General features: G+C 38.0%; 1 protein-coding gene across 5 annotated transcripts in view; it reads right to left on the bottom strand.

Annotated features, from left to right (window-relative positions):
- Positions 1-12,868, bottom strand: part of CXADR (CXADR Ig-like cell adhesion molecule) — a 72,601-nt gene that overhangs the window by 760 nt on the left and 58,973 nt on the right. Inside the window, exon 8 of one of the 5 annotated variants that reach the window (XM_058296110.2) lies at positions 1,505-1,604. The exons of 1 other annotated variant lie outside the window; for it this stretch is intronic. In XM_058296110.2, the coding sequence (XP_058152093.1) occupies positions 1,505-1,604 (100 nt within the window). Of the gene's footprint in view, positions 1-1,504; positions 1,605-3,203; positions 5,410-12,868 lie in introns of those variants that run through there. 3 more of the 5 variants (XM_058296111.2, XM_058296114.2, XM_071214904.1) reach the window with 3 other exon arrangements.

Below are 12,868 nucleotides of genomic sequence, written 5' to 3'. Positions count from 1 at the left end.
AAACAGGTCTAGTTTTAATGTTACTGATACTGTTAAGCAATATATAACTTGAACACATTTCTAAAACATATCCACTTTGTGAAGATTTTATAGGAACACAATAGTATCCTCACAGTTTACATGGTGCTTTATGACATCAGCTTATCCAGTGGGAAGGTGTCACATAAGCACTAGTTATAATTAGAAAAGGCTCATGCAATTCCTGTGGTTTTTATTTCTCTCTCCCCCTTCCCCTGTTGTTTGCAGTCATTGTCTGCTCTCCGTGTCCGTTCATTGTGTGCTCATCTTTTTTTTTTTTTAGAAGTCATCAGGAACCAAACCTGGGACCTCCCATGTGGGAGGGAGGCGCACAATGGCTTGAGCTACCTCTACTCCCCGCTTGTTGTGTCTATCACTGTGTTTCCTCATTGTGTCATCTCATCGCATCAGCTTGCTGAGCCAGCTCGCTGTCTTGCTTGTCTTCTTTAGGAGGCACAGGGACCCAAACCTGGGACCTCCTATGTGGTAGGCGGGCACCCAACTGCTTGAGTCACATCTGCTTCCCTAATTCCTGTTTAATATGTGTACATTTTATTCATTGCAGAAACAGATTTGATAGCATTAAGCTATCTACATCTACTCCTTAGGAGTTTGTGAAACCATGTCATAATATGGTCTTTATGGCAGTTTGTATAAATTCATCTTCATTGAAAGAGTCCAAAAAGGACTCTTGGGTTTATTAATTTTTTAAATCTATCTTCTCTTCTCCATGCCTTTGGACAAGCAGGTGAAGCCTGTACCCCAGAATTCTAATATCTCAGCATTCAAGTGTTTTACTCATTAAAATATAACCCTCACTGAAGGTGGGGTGCAAGTGCAAAGTGAGATAGAGTGAATTTCAGAAGTTGTGTGTCAATACGGCCAAATCATTGATGGTTATCTTGGATGCGATGGTATTTCATTTCCAGTACTAAAGTAGGTGAAGTTGAAACCAAACCTCTATCTATCTACCTATGTTTATAAAGTCCTGTTGGTATTAGAAAATGAATCTTTTCCTTGTCCTGAACACAGAAAATACTATCTTTTAGTTGACAGGGCAGAGATTACATTTCCTGCCATGTGATTTTTAAATTTTACTTTGTGTTCTGGTCTTTCTGTGAAATCCTAAACTGTCACCTCGCATCAGTAGATGGAAAGTCTGGTGGACCCTGAATATTGGTGGACTATGATTTTGCAATGAGTTGCAAATTGCAACCACTGGCATCTTCTCTATCTCTTTCTCCTTCCAGTATTGCAAGTTGGATAAGAGGACTGGTGAGGATTTGGGGATAAACACTTTCAACCATTGAAAACATAAACTGTTTTAACGTTTATTAAAAATATCAAAATTGTAAATGCCCATACACTTTACTCAGCAACCCACCTTTTAGAAACTTAAGTTGATATATTTACAGATATGCAAAATGGTGTGTATACAAATGTGGTGGTTTGAAGCTATATGTACCCCAAAAAGACAGGTGCTTACATTTAATGCATTCTGTGGGTCTGAGTACCTTTGAGTAGACTACTTCAGTTAAGGTGTGACTGACCTCATTCAGCATGCGTCTTATCTTCTTAGTGGAGTCCTTTATAAACAGAATGAAAGAATGAAGAGAGAGAAAAGGAGATATGAGAGATAGCGAGACAGAAAGAGAGAGTGCACCATGGAGGCAAAAAGCTGGGAAGAGAGAGACCAGCAGACACGACCATGTGCCTTGCCATGTGGCAAGGAGCCAAGGAGTGCAGGCAGCCAGTCTTCAGGGAGAAAGCCTTGATGATGCCTTGACATGGACATTTTCCTGTACTTGAACTGCAAGCTAAAAAATTCCCACTGTTTAAAGCCAACCTATTTCATGGTATCTGGTTTAAGCAGCCTAGAAAACTAAAAAATTATATACATATATAGATTGTAAATTTATTCATACCAAAAGGATGAGACCAATTTAAATGCCCATCAATTGAAGACTGGGTTAAATAAGTTATAGTGTATCATTCTGACATATTACTTATACAATGTGGAAAAAAATAAAGCAGCTATATACATACACATATAGATCTGTGAAGAAAGGTTAAATGGAAAAAAAAGCAAGTTTGTATAAAATTTTATCTTTTTGAAAAAAAATATAAATATATGAAAGTGTAAGCATTGAGTATGATAGTGGAGAGTCAAATGTGAAAATCTAAACCCAGTTAGGGTTAGGATTCTTTAAGCTAGGGATTCTTCAGAAGCTTTTGAGCAAGAAAGTAAACAATTTTAAGAATATTAACCTGGAAGTGAGTGTGAAACCAGGAAATTGACTCTTTATGTGAAAAGAGTTCACTGATAGAGGCAAATAGCCATCTGTTTGCTTCCATAATTGGAAAGGATTCTATTTCTTTCAAAATGTGTCCATCATCTTTTCATGTCTTCATGAGGCAAGATGCTTCCATTATAAATGACATAACTTGACACTTGGTAAGCTGTTAACTGCTGTGGTTATTTTATCACATAGTTTTATAAAGTAAGTATATCAAGAGTCCCACTTTAAAGTTTAGGAAAACTCATGTTCAGAGAGATTAAATAACTTGCCCAAGGTCAAGCAGTAAATATTGGCAAACCTTAGACAGGCACCAAGAACTTTCTCTCAAACTCCAGTTCTAAATGTTATGATGTGGCCTTTTGAAATCAAATATTTCAGAGCTGTTTGACAGAACTCTGCAATGATGGAAATGTTCTCCATTTGTTTTGTCCAATAGTCACTAGCCTCATGTGGCTAATAAGCACTTGAAACTGGACAGTGCAGGTCTTGGAAGAAAGGCCATTTCTTGGGCCATTTCCATGTGCATATAAGGTAATACAAATTCCATCCTGGCTCCTACCTCTTTCTAGACTCCTTCTCCACAGGCTAAATTATGTTCAATTCTATCCCATCCTCACAAGTTAACCTTTGCCCTTCTCTAGTTACTGTGCCCTCTAGCTCTCTCCTTCCCTTCATGGGCAAGTCCCTCTAAAGAACAGCCTAATATAGTTTTCAAATTGTGCCCCATGATTCAGATGAATCTCATGTCTCAGGAGCCAAGAGGGATTGGAGAAGGAAGATAAAGAGAGATAAAGGAAAGGGGAGCAATAACCATTTCATATGTATATACTGCATTTTGTATAAGACTTGTTTTTGAACAAAGAATGGTTTTAAATGCTAAATGCATTCGTTTTAAAGATTTCTTTTTTATTTCTCTCCCCCTCCCCCCCTTGTCTGCCCTCATGTCCATTCGCTGTGTGTTCTTCTGTTCTGTGTTCACTTGCATTCTCAGCAGCACCAGGAATCTTTGTCTCCTTTTTCTTGCATCATCTTGCTGCATCAGCTCTTCGTGTGTGCAGCACCTCTCCTGGGCAGGTTGCGCTTTTTTTGTGCAAGGAGACTCTCCTTGCAGGGCGCACTCCTTGCGCGCATCAACACTACGTGTGGGCCAGCTCACCACATGGGCCAGGAGGCCCTGGGCTCGAACTCTGGACCTTCTATATGGTAGGCGGACACTCTATCAGTTGAGCCACATCTGCTTCCCTAAATGCATTTCTATTAATACTTCCTTATTTCTCATTTTTGCTTCAGTTCACTGAACTAAGGGTTATCCCAACCCTTCCACAAAACCTGGTCTGTTATCATGAATGACTTCATTCCCAAAAGTTTCTTTTTGGTTCTTTTGTACCCCAGGAGGCTGACTTTGATCCTCTTCTTGTTCTATACACTCTTTACCTGAGTGGCCTCACCTTCTCTCATGGATTGAACATATATATTATATACCTTTGGTTTTAAAAACAACTCAGGGAAGTGGACAAGGCTCAAGCAATTGAGCTCCTGCTTACCACATGGGAAGCCCTGGGTTCAGTTCCTGGTGCCTCCTGGGGAAGTTGACCAAGACAGCGAGCTGGCATGACAGGTAGGTGCAGTGAGCTGAAGCAATAAGATGGTGCAACAAAGAGACAAAGAGAAAAGACAATGAAAGACACAAAAACCACAAAGCTGAGGTGGCTCATGCGATTGAGTGCCTCTCTCCCACATGGGAGGTCACAGGTTCAGTTCCTGGTGCCTCCTAAAGAGACGATGATAGGAAGCAGATGTGGCTCAAGCGAATGGGCTCCTGTCTACCATATGGCAGATTCAGGGTTCGATTCCAGGGGCCTCCTGGTAAAGGGCAAGCTGATCTGCGTGGAGAGCAGGCCCATGTGGAGTGCTGGCCCACAAAGGAGTGCTGGCCCAGGCAGCAAGCTGGCCCAAGTGGAGAGCTAGCGCAGCAAGATGATACAACAAAAAGAGACACAGAGGAGAGACAATAAGAGACTCAGCAGACCAGGGAGCTGAGGTAGTGTAAGAGATTGAGCACCTCTCTCCCACTCCAGAGGGTCCCAAGATTGGTTCCCAGTGCCGCCTAAAAAGACAAGTAGACAAGAAAAACACAAAGCAAATGAACACAGAGAGCAGACACTGAAAGCAGGGGATAAATTTAAATAAATTTTTAATTTAAAAAAAGAAGACAAGCAGACACAAAGATCACACAACAAATGGACACAGAGAGCAGACAGCAAGCGCAAACAATGAGGGGAGGGGAAATAAATAAATCTCTTAAAAAAAACAATATAAAAAATATAAACAGAAAAAAAAGTGGTCTAGAGACCATAGCACCCATAGAAAGTAGCTCATGAAATGGTCAGGTATACGAGAAACAACTCAACAGCAGCTTCACCTAAATTCGACAATTTCATTTATGTTAACCACTATGATTACCCGTGCTCTAAAATAGCTTAAAAGAATGGAAAAGACTTTAAGATGCAATCTTACAATTACAGAGAAAATTGAAACTATCTCCAAGTCCAAAAATAACAAAATGATTAGTTATGGGACATTGACTTAATAATACCATGTGACCTTCAAAATGGATATATATGAAATATTTTTAGCAACAGGTATACAATATCAAGTAGAAATGGAACAAAAAGAGTCTATACAGGGAAGCGGATATGGCTCAAGTGATAGGGCTTCCACCTACCACATGGGAGGACCCGGGTTCGATCCCTGGGGCCTCCTGGTGAAAAAGAGAAAGTGGGCCTGCCTGGGAAGCCAGTGCCCACTCAGCAAGCCGAGTTCCTGTGGGTGCCTGTGCAGTGAGCCAAGTGCCTACGTGGTGAGCTGAGTACCAGCATGGTGAGCCAAGTACCCACATGGCGAACTGAGTGCCCATGTGGTGAGCCAGTGCCTGCACAAGTAAGTCACACAGAAAGATGATGATGCAACAAAAAGAGAGGCAAAGGGGAGAGTCAAGGTGAAGCGCAGCAGAGACCAGGAACTGAGGTGGCACAGCTGAAGGGAACCTCTCTACACATCAGAGGTCCCCAGGGTCGAATCCTGGTGAATCCTAGAGGAGAAAAAATGAGAAGACAAAAAAAGAAAGAGATACAGAAGATCAAAGAGCAAATAGACACAGACAGCAAAAACAGCAGTGTGGGGAGAAGGGGAAGAGGAGGGGGAGGGGAAGGGGCAAATAAATCTTTTTTAAAAAAGAAAAAAGTATATACACTTTTCAAATAAAATAAAGACTTAAATGTATCAGAAGACAGACAGACAGATTTTGTTTATGGTGATACCATTTGGGCAAAATATTTAAAAATTAATTTACTGATGTTACAGTGCTATTTCAACAGGAAACTTTTTTTATAATTCTACCATCAAGTCAGACCGACCAAATTCAGATTTTGGAAATGCAATGAGTTAAACACATCCTGGCTTACAGAGATGGAAATTTTCTCAGTGGGTATTTTCCCTATAATACAGGGAATGATGCCACACATTACAACTGTACGAGTGCTAGACTTTGGGGGACAATCTAAACACAGTGGAAATTTAACTATATTGGTGCTGTTTTGTTTGAACAGGGGCAGAGATACCTATCAGCAAGGCTCTACCTTCAGGGCTATCCTAAAAACCCAAAGGTAGGGTAATCATTCTGATTGTACACCTGAAGACAAAAGACAGATTGCTCTTACTAAATTCTCGAGATAACAGACCTGAGGTAGGTGTGTTTATCGCCATTTTATTTGTGAGGAAAGTAGTACAGAGTAGTTAAGGAGTTTATATAAGGTCACCCAGCTAGCAAGCAGTAGAAGCAGCAATGGAACGTGGAACTGGGGCCGACATCTCCCAAGCTCACTTTATGGCATCAGTCCACCAGAAGTGCTGCTTTGTGGGGTGCCCCCAGGTACTAAATGTTTAGTGTGTTTAACGCCGAAATAAAATTCTTCCTCAACAGCGGAATCCTATTGGGTTTATTTTTGTCCTCCCGTCACCCTCCCAACTAGTGATATCTTTAAAAAAATCCTAAACCTGACAGGTATAAACCCTTAAAATACCAAACAAACTTTCCCTACAGGAGCCACAGGGAATGGAGTCAGGCAGTTCATTCAAAGTTGCCAGTTCCCACAGGCTGACAGAATTAGAACTGCCCCCAACCCTCAATATCAACTCCAGTACATATTTCTTTCATTTCCCTACTTTCTGTTTAAGTGTCCAGAGCTGGGTCACTTATCTACACCTACACCCTTGGTGATCCACAACAGTCTCACGCCATGAATCCCAACCTTCTAGCTCTAGTCCAGCCCCCTTTCCCACATTCCACATGCACACATCCACGTTACCTAGTCAACATCTCCACTTGCATAACTATTAAAGCTCTCAAAATCGGGACGTTCAAAACTGAATTCCTTAGCTAAAGGTCAAAATGTACAGGAAGTCAGACCTCCACCCTCTGTTGCCTGTGTTTTCCTCTATATTCTCAGCCATAGTAATTTAATCTATTCCCATGTCTTTAAAATTCAACTAGGGGAGTGGATGTGGCTCAAGCAGTTGAGCACCCACCTCCCACATGGGAAGTCCTGGGGAACAAACAGCAAATGAAAAAACCGACTCAGGGAAGCCGTGTGGCTCAGTGGTTGAGCACCGGCATCCCATATGAGGCCCCAGGTTCAATCCTTAGTCCCCAGTATTAAAAGAAAAAAAAAAGAAAAAAATTCAACTAAATTATGAAGACTGTCAAAATTTTGTCCACAGTCCCAACTCTGCTACTTAAAGTCCAAGTTTGTGATTCACCTGATTACTGTCATCCCTGCCTAGATTCAAATATGCATTTTAAATGTTATACAGCCAAAGCAGGACTCTCTTTCTGCTTTCAAATTTGTTTCTTCCTCTGTCGTTCCCAGTTCTATACTAGAATTTTTCACTCAGTTGCTCCAGTCAAAAATCCAATATCCCCTTGCCTCACAGGACCAATCCAACAGCAAATATTCAGGATAAACCCACAAGCATTACTCAAGTGCCCGTATATGTATGGAGCATTTCTAGAAAGATAAGAAACTGATCATACCTTTTGCTGTGTGTTCTTTTAACTTCCACACCATGTGCTTATCCTATTTGAAACATTAAGAAACTAAAGAAAACAAAAATTGTAACTTATGGACTACAGATAATGTTGTAATGTTTGTTTAGCAAAAGCAAACTTGCTACTGTATTAATTTAAAGGTTAACAATATCAGGGTTTGGTTTTGTGAATATGAACGGTTAAGCATTTTTTCCCCCATTAACAAGGATACCTTGACTATATCATTTAAGTATTCTGTTCATCTGTGTATCTTTCTGAACACTAGAGCAACAATTTAGTGTTGGAATTAGATAAAAGGGCCTAAAAAAGAACTTTTTAGGAGTAATGTCTCCTTGACTTACTGGGCTTTTTCTGTTCTTTCACTTATTTGTTTTTAAGAGGTACCAGGGATTGAGCCCAGAACCTTGTACATGGGAAGCAGGTGCTCACCCACTTGAGCTACATCCGCTCCCGTTCTTATATTTTTGTGAATTTGAAATAGTCATTTTAAAAAAAAGCGAAGATAACTATTCAGATCCATAAATTACCGTTACTATTAAAATACAGAACATCTTGGGGAAAAAAAATACTTCCCTGAAAAAAGTTTCATCCTGTCAGCAAGTTTCTTAAAAAACAAACTCATAACCATTCCATCAACTCACTCTTTTTTCAATTGACAGGCATCTGTCAATTGGACCATGAGGGCCTTCTATGTCAATATTAAGATGATCTGGTTTTTAATACGATCATATTTACATTTTAAGAAAACAGAATCACCAGAACTAGACTAAGGTGAGGTTAAAGGGTACTGCAGTCACCCCATATGTGAAATAGACTCTATATTCCTGGGGGTGGGAGTGACTGAGGATCCATGAAATAACTATGTTGGCAGATTCAGGTGCTAGTATTTGTATTATGCCACTGAAAATTAAAACAAAAAAAAAATTCTCTAGGCATGTGTTTATTATTAGTCCCTCTTCATAACTTCCAATCATCACTACATGCAGGAATTGACTATACAAGACTGGCCACTTAAAATGACTTAAAAATAATTGACGTAATGCTGCTCAATTCGTTTGGAAAACTTTTCTAAGTTTATTTTTTTAGAAATCTAAGCAAGTCTCCCTAAACTGATATAAAGTTTATGATGCCAAAGAGAAAATATTCTACCATTAATAACTTAGCGTGGAAATCATTCATTTGCAAAAGGGTTTCTGAAATGATTCAGGGTTTCCCAATGTTGGTTATCAAAATAACGTGGGAACCTGGGAGAGGAGAGTCACTGACCTCTTTCCAGATATACACAATTAGAATTTCTGAGGACGGTTTTAGAAATTTATTTCTAAAAAGCTTCTCCAAGTTTTAATAATTAGGTAGATTTGTGTTAATGTTGGCTGAATTATGTTGCCCCATTTTCTGTGCAAATTTTATCAGAGAAGTTGTGGGTTTACGGAACCATCCTGCATAAAATACAGGATTCCCATATAACACCTTATTATGAACACTGCACTGGTGCAGAACATGTTACAATTGATAGATTTTTATGATTGTATGATTATAGTCAGATTGTACATATGGCAACAGAATTAAATTTTCTTAAAAATCCATAGAACTACACTATGCAAATAGTAACCTAATTTTTAAATACAAAATTGTTCTTACCACACTCACTCACTCACCCCCTTCATGATACTGCCATTTGGAAGAGACCATGCTGGTTGTCAAACTCACACTTGCCCCTAATGCACCATTGTCTGTCAACATTTACTGAGCAAATTCCAAGCCAGAGATGGGCACTGAGGACAGAGGTAAACAATCTTTTAGTCTCATAATGGAGGTGTCTTAAGCAAGTGAAACAGAATGCAGAATGCTTTGCACCATCAAAATTGACTCAAAGGAGATAGTGCTTGAACTTGTACTTGGCATGGAAAACATGCACTGCCAGTAAACAAGACTGAGGAAGTTGCAAGTTCACAAAGGGATGAAGCCATGGCCGCTTAGTTTTGGAGTGCAGCTGCTGCATTAAGGTACATCTTGACGTGTGGAGAAAACAAACCATAGAGAAATGGAATGGACCATGAGGGCCTTCTATGTCAATATTAAGATGATCTGGTTTTTAATACGATCATATTTACATTTTAAGAAAACAGAATCACCAGAACTAGACTAACTTAGGGAAAGACAAGAGCATGGCGGCTTTATTACTTCTGTGGGGATTTATATCAGGCTTTATACTTGTGATTTCCTAGCTTTAGCTCCGGAAATTCTTTAGATAACTATGATCAAGGAGAACTGGGCAGATCCTCTTCTGCAGTTACCTTAGGGCAACAATTTTCTTCTCTAGTAATAGTCAAAAATTCGAAATAACCATTTAAGTAACAAAACAAAGTATGTTTGATTTATACTTCAGGAATACTGGCAAAAACATTTATACTTCTGGGACTGGCTTCCTAATCTTTTCACAGCTGCCTTTACCGCATTTAGAAATTATGTCTGATTCTGCCTTAGCCTTAAAACTAAGACCATTTTTATTCAATAGCAAATGACTTTGCATTTAATGTTGCCTCAATGTCATCAGTACTGCCACTTGGAATCTAATTAACCAAAAATATGATCTAGGCTTTAGAAACGCAGAATGAAATCTGATCTAAATTACAGGAATTAAATTATATTCAGTAGTTTCCTGTATCCTTATTGTGTTGCCAATTCTTTGTAATTCTGGATATCATTATCAACACCTGGCTACTAAGGAGAAATACAAAGTATTTTCATTATTATATCAATTTTATCTTTTTAATCTCTTCCAACATCCTCTAAAGTACTTAGTAGGTACTTTTACCCCCTTTTGAAGCACTAGAAAACTGAAGGTAAGTAAAGCACCAAAGTAATAAGTGGTATTCTAATATATCTGACCCCAAAGTAGAAAATTTCACATTAGTATAACCCAATTGCTCTCTCCTGGAGGTGAATTTGCCTATGGGGACATTTAGCAATATTTGGAGACATTTTTTGGGAGGCGGAGGGCAGGGAGGACTGAATTAGCAGATAAGGCCAAAGATGCTGCTAAACATCCCACAATGCATGGGACAGTCCCCCCACGTCAAAGAATGATCTGTCCCCCCATGTCAAATGTTAACAGTATGAAGGTTTAAAAGTCCCGGTATACGAACAAAATATTCCTCAAAATGTCTTCTTATGGAAACATTACTACTTCATCCTGTTTTTTCCTGAAATCATTGCTTAAAATCAATGAAAATAATTTTAAGGCATAACTAGATGTAGATATATTAAATGTATATTTGCATGAACACTTTAATGCACATGAAACATGACTTTCACACTGTACATTCTGAAATGATCACAGAACTTTGGAGGTTTCAATCCCAAATATCCTATCATGTATCATATGGACTGTCATATAAATGCACACATATTTGTGTTTGGCATGGTTTCATTAACGTGTGATTGTTGTACTCTTTATTCTGTTTATTAAAGGATATAAAGGTTTTCGAAAAAAGGAAACCCCAACTCAGGAAAGCAGGGAGGAATAACATATTAAAAGTTTTAGTACATGCATGTGTTTCATGTATTTTGTTTTTTTAATAGACATTTTAAAAAGGCACAATGAAGCCACACCACGCTCTGAACTGCAAGGCAGAATACTGCTTTCTCAATTTTATTTCAAAAGTACACAAGGTCACAAAACTAGAGCAAGTTTTGTTTTTTAAAACAAATTTTGTTTTTACAAATTTTAAAATCTGCACCAATGGATAGTTAAGTCAGAAACTTTAAATACAAAATGATTTAAAAACTGACACTATCAAGGCATGTGTGAAGTGTCAAAATATATTTTCTCAGTAGTACAAGTATATTTATTACTAAAATTCACAGTTAGGAACAAGAATAAGTGAATCAATGAATTGTGGTTCTTAATACTTTTGTCACTGAAATAAATTAATAGAAAACACAAAGTTCTCCCTTAACTGGAGTTTTTAGTGTCCATACCCCAAACCAAACCAACTGATATTTGCCATGCTTTTAAATTACAATATAGGACACTTTGTAAAACTTGATTTTAATTACTACTAAGAGGCCTGCTGTAGCAAATATTTGCTGGTGTTATCAGACATAAAATGAATGATCAGCCTAAAGAGGCATAAACAGAACCACAATTCATATATTTATTTATTATTCTTCCCTGTTTCTATAATTTATAAATGAAAGTTGTGCTCAGCTATGAACAACAGGCAAATGAGTAATAAGCCCTAATGCAGAATGTGTTGCCTTTATTGCAGGAATATCCAAAGGCATTTGAAATATTTAAACTTGCTCAGAACATTTACACTACTAAACACAAGAACGTTATGAAGTTTTATGTACATATATATATATAATGTCACAAGCCACTAAAAAGTTAAATTGTGCCCCCATTTTCTACAAAGTATTATATGACACATCAAAGCATTGACCACATAAAATATGAACATTTTCTGTTCACACTAGAATAAGACATTTGAAAGCTCTACAGTTTTAGATGAAAACTGGAAAAAAAATTCACATAATTTCAAATTTACATGCCGTGCACACCCACAAAGACACCAAGAATACTTTAAGAAGCCATACATCATAGAATTTGATATCCAACTTCATGCAATGGGTTCTTTTTATACTGAGTCAAAATGTTTACTTGTCCCTTGAGCTAATGCTCCAAATTTCTAGTACTCGACCTTAAAATTAAATATTTATTGAACTGAGGAATTGAAAAAGTAACCACATACATTGATTCTCTTATCTGGAGGCAAAGAATTAATATTTCTTCATATCCACAATCTATATGGATAATGGTTTGTGTTTCTTCAAATTAACTACTCCCCACCCCCTAAGACAGACTCAGGCTGTGTTTCCATTTTAACAGGTCCGTAGCAGATAGCCCAAATTGAAGGAAAATTATTTGTCTGATCAATGAGACTTTTTTTTCTTTCCAATAGGGGAAAGTAAGATTGTCAATAACAAAAACAATACCTGTAAGCTACTTTGTATTCAAGACACAACCACACAGTCCACAGTATCATTTCTCTTCAAGTTATCAATGTAATTGAAAAAGATGGTGCCAAGTCTCTAGGTTTATGTAATGTGGAATCGAACAGTTTTGTTCTGAAGATACAATGCCATCCTTGGCTGGTGGTATTTGTCTTTTAACAAAAATGCTTTAATAACCTTTTTTTTTTTTTAAGCTTTTTGATGATCAGTAACAGTAATTCTAGAATAACTGATCTCTGGCTCAAGTGAAATTATCGGTGAGAATGTGGGAGAAGTTATCAGTGATATTTTCTTACCTTTGGATCAAATGCAATTTACAATGAAAGCAGCTGGAGACATAAGCCTAAAAAACTAAATTCTGTCCCCTAAACTTAATCACGCCAATAAGTCTCTTTAGATTTCACAAGTGATTTTTTTTTTTTAA

This window comes from Dasypus novemcinctus, chromosome 4, assembly GCF_030445035.2.
Source record: "Dasypus novemcinctus isolate mDasNov1 chromosome 4, mDasNov1.1.hap2, whole genome shotgun sequence".
Classification (NCBI taxonomy): Eukaryota; Metazoa; Chordata; class Mammalia; order Cingulata; family Dasypodidae; genus Dasypus; species Dasypus novemcinctus.
The sequence above is the reverse complement of the archived record's forward strand: the minus strand, read 5'-3'. Positions and strand labels throughout refer to the sequence as shown.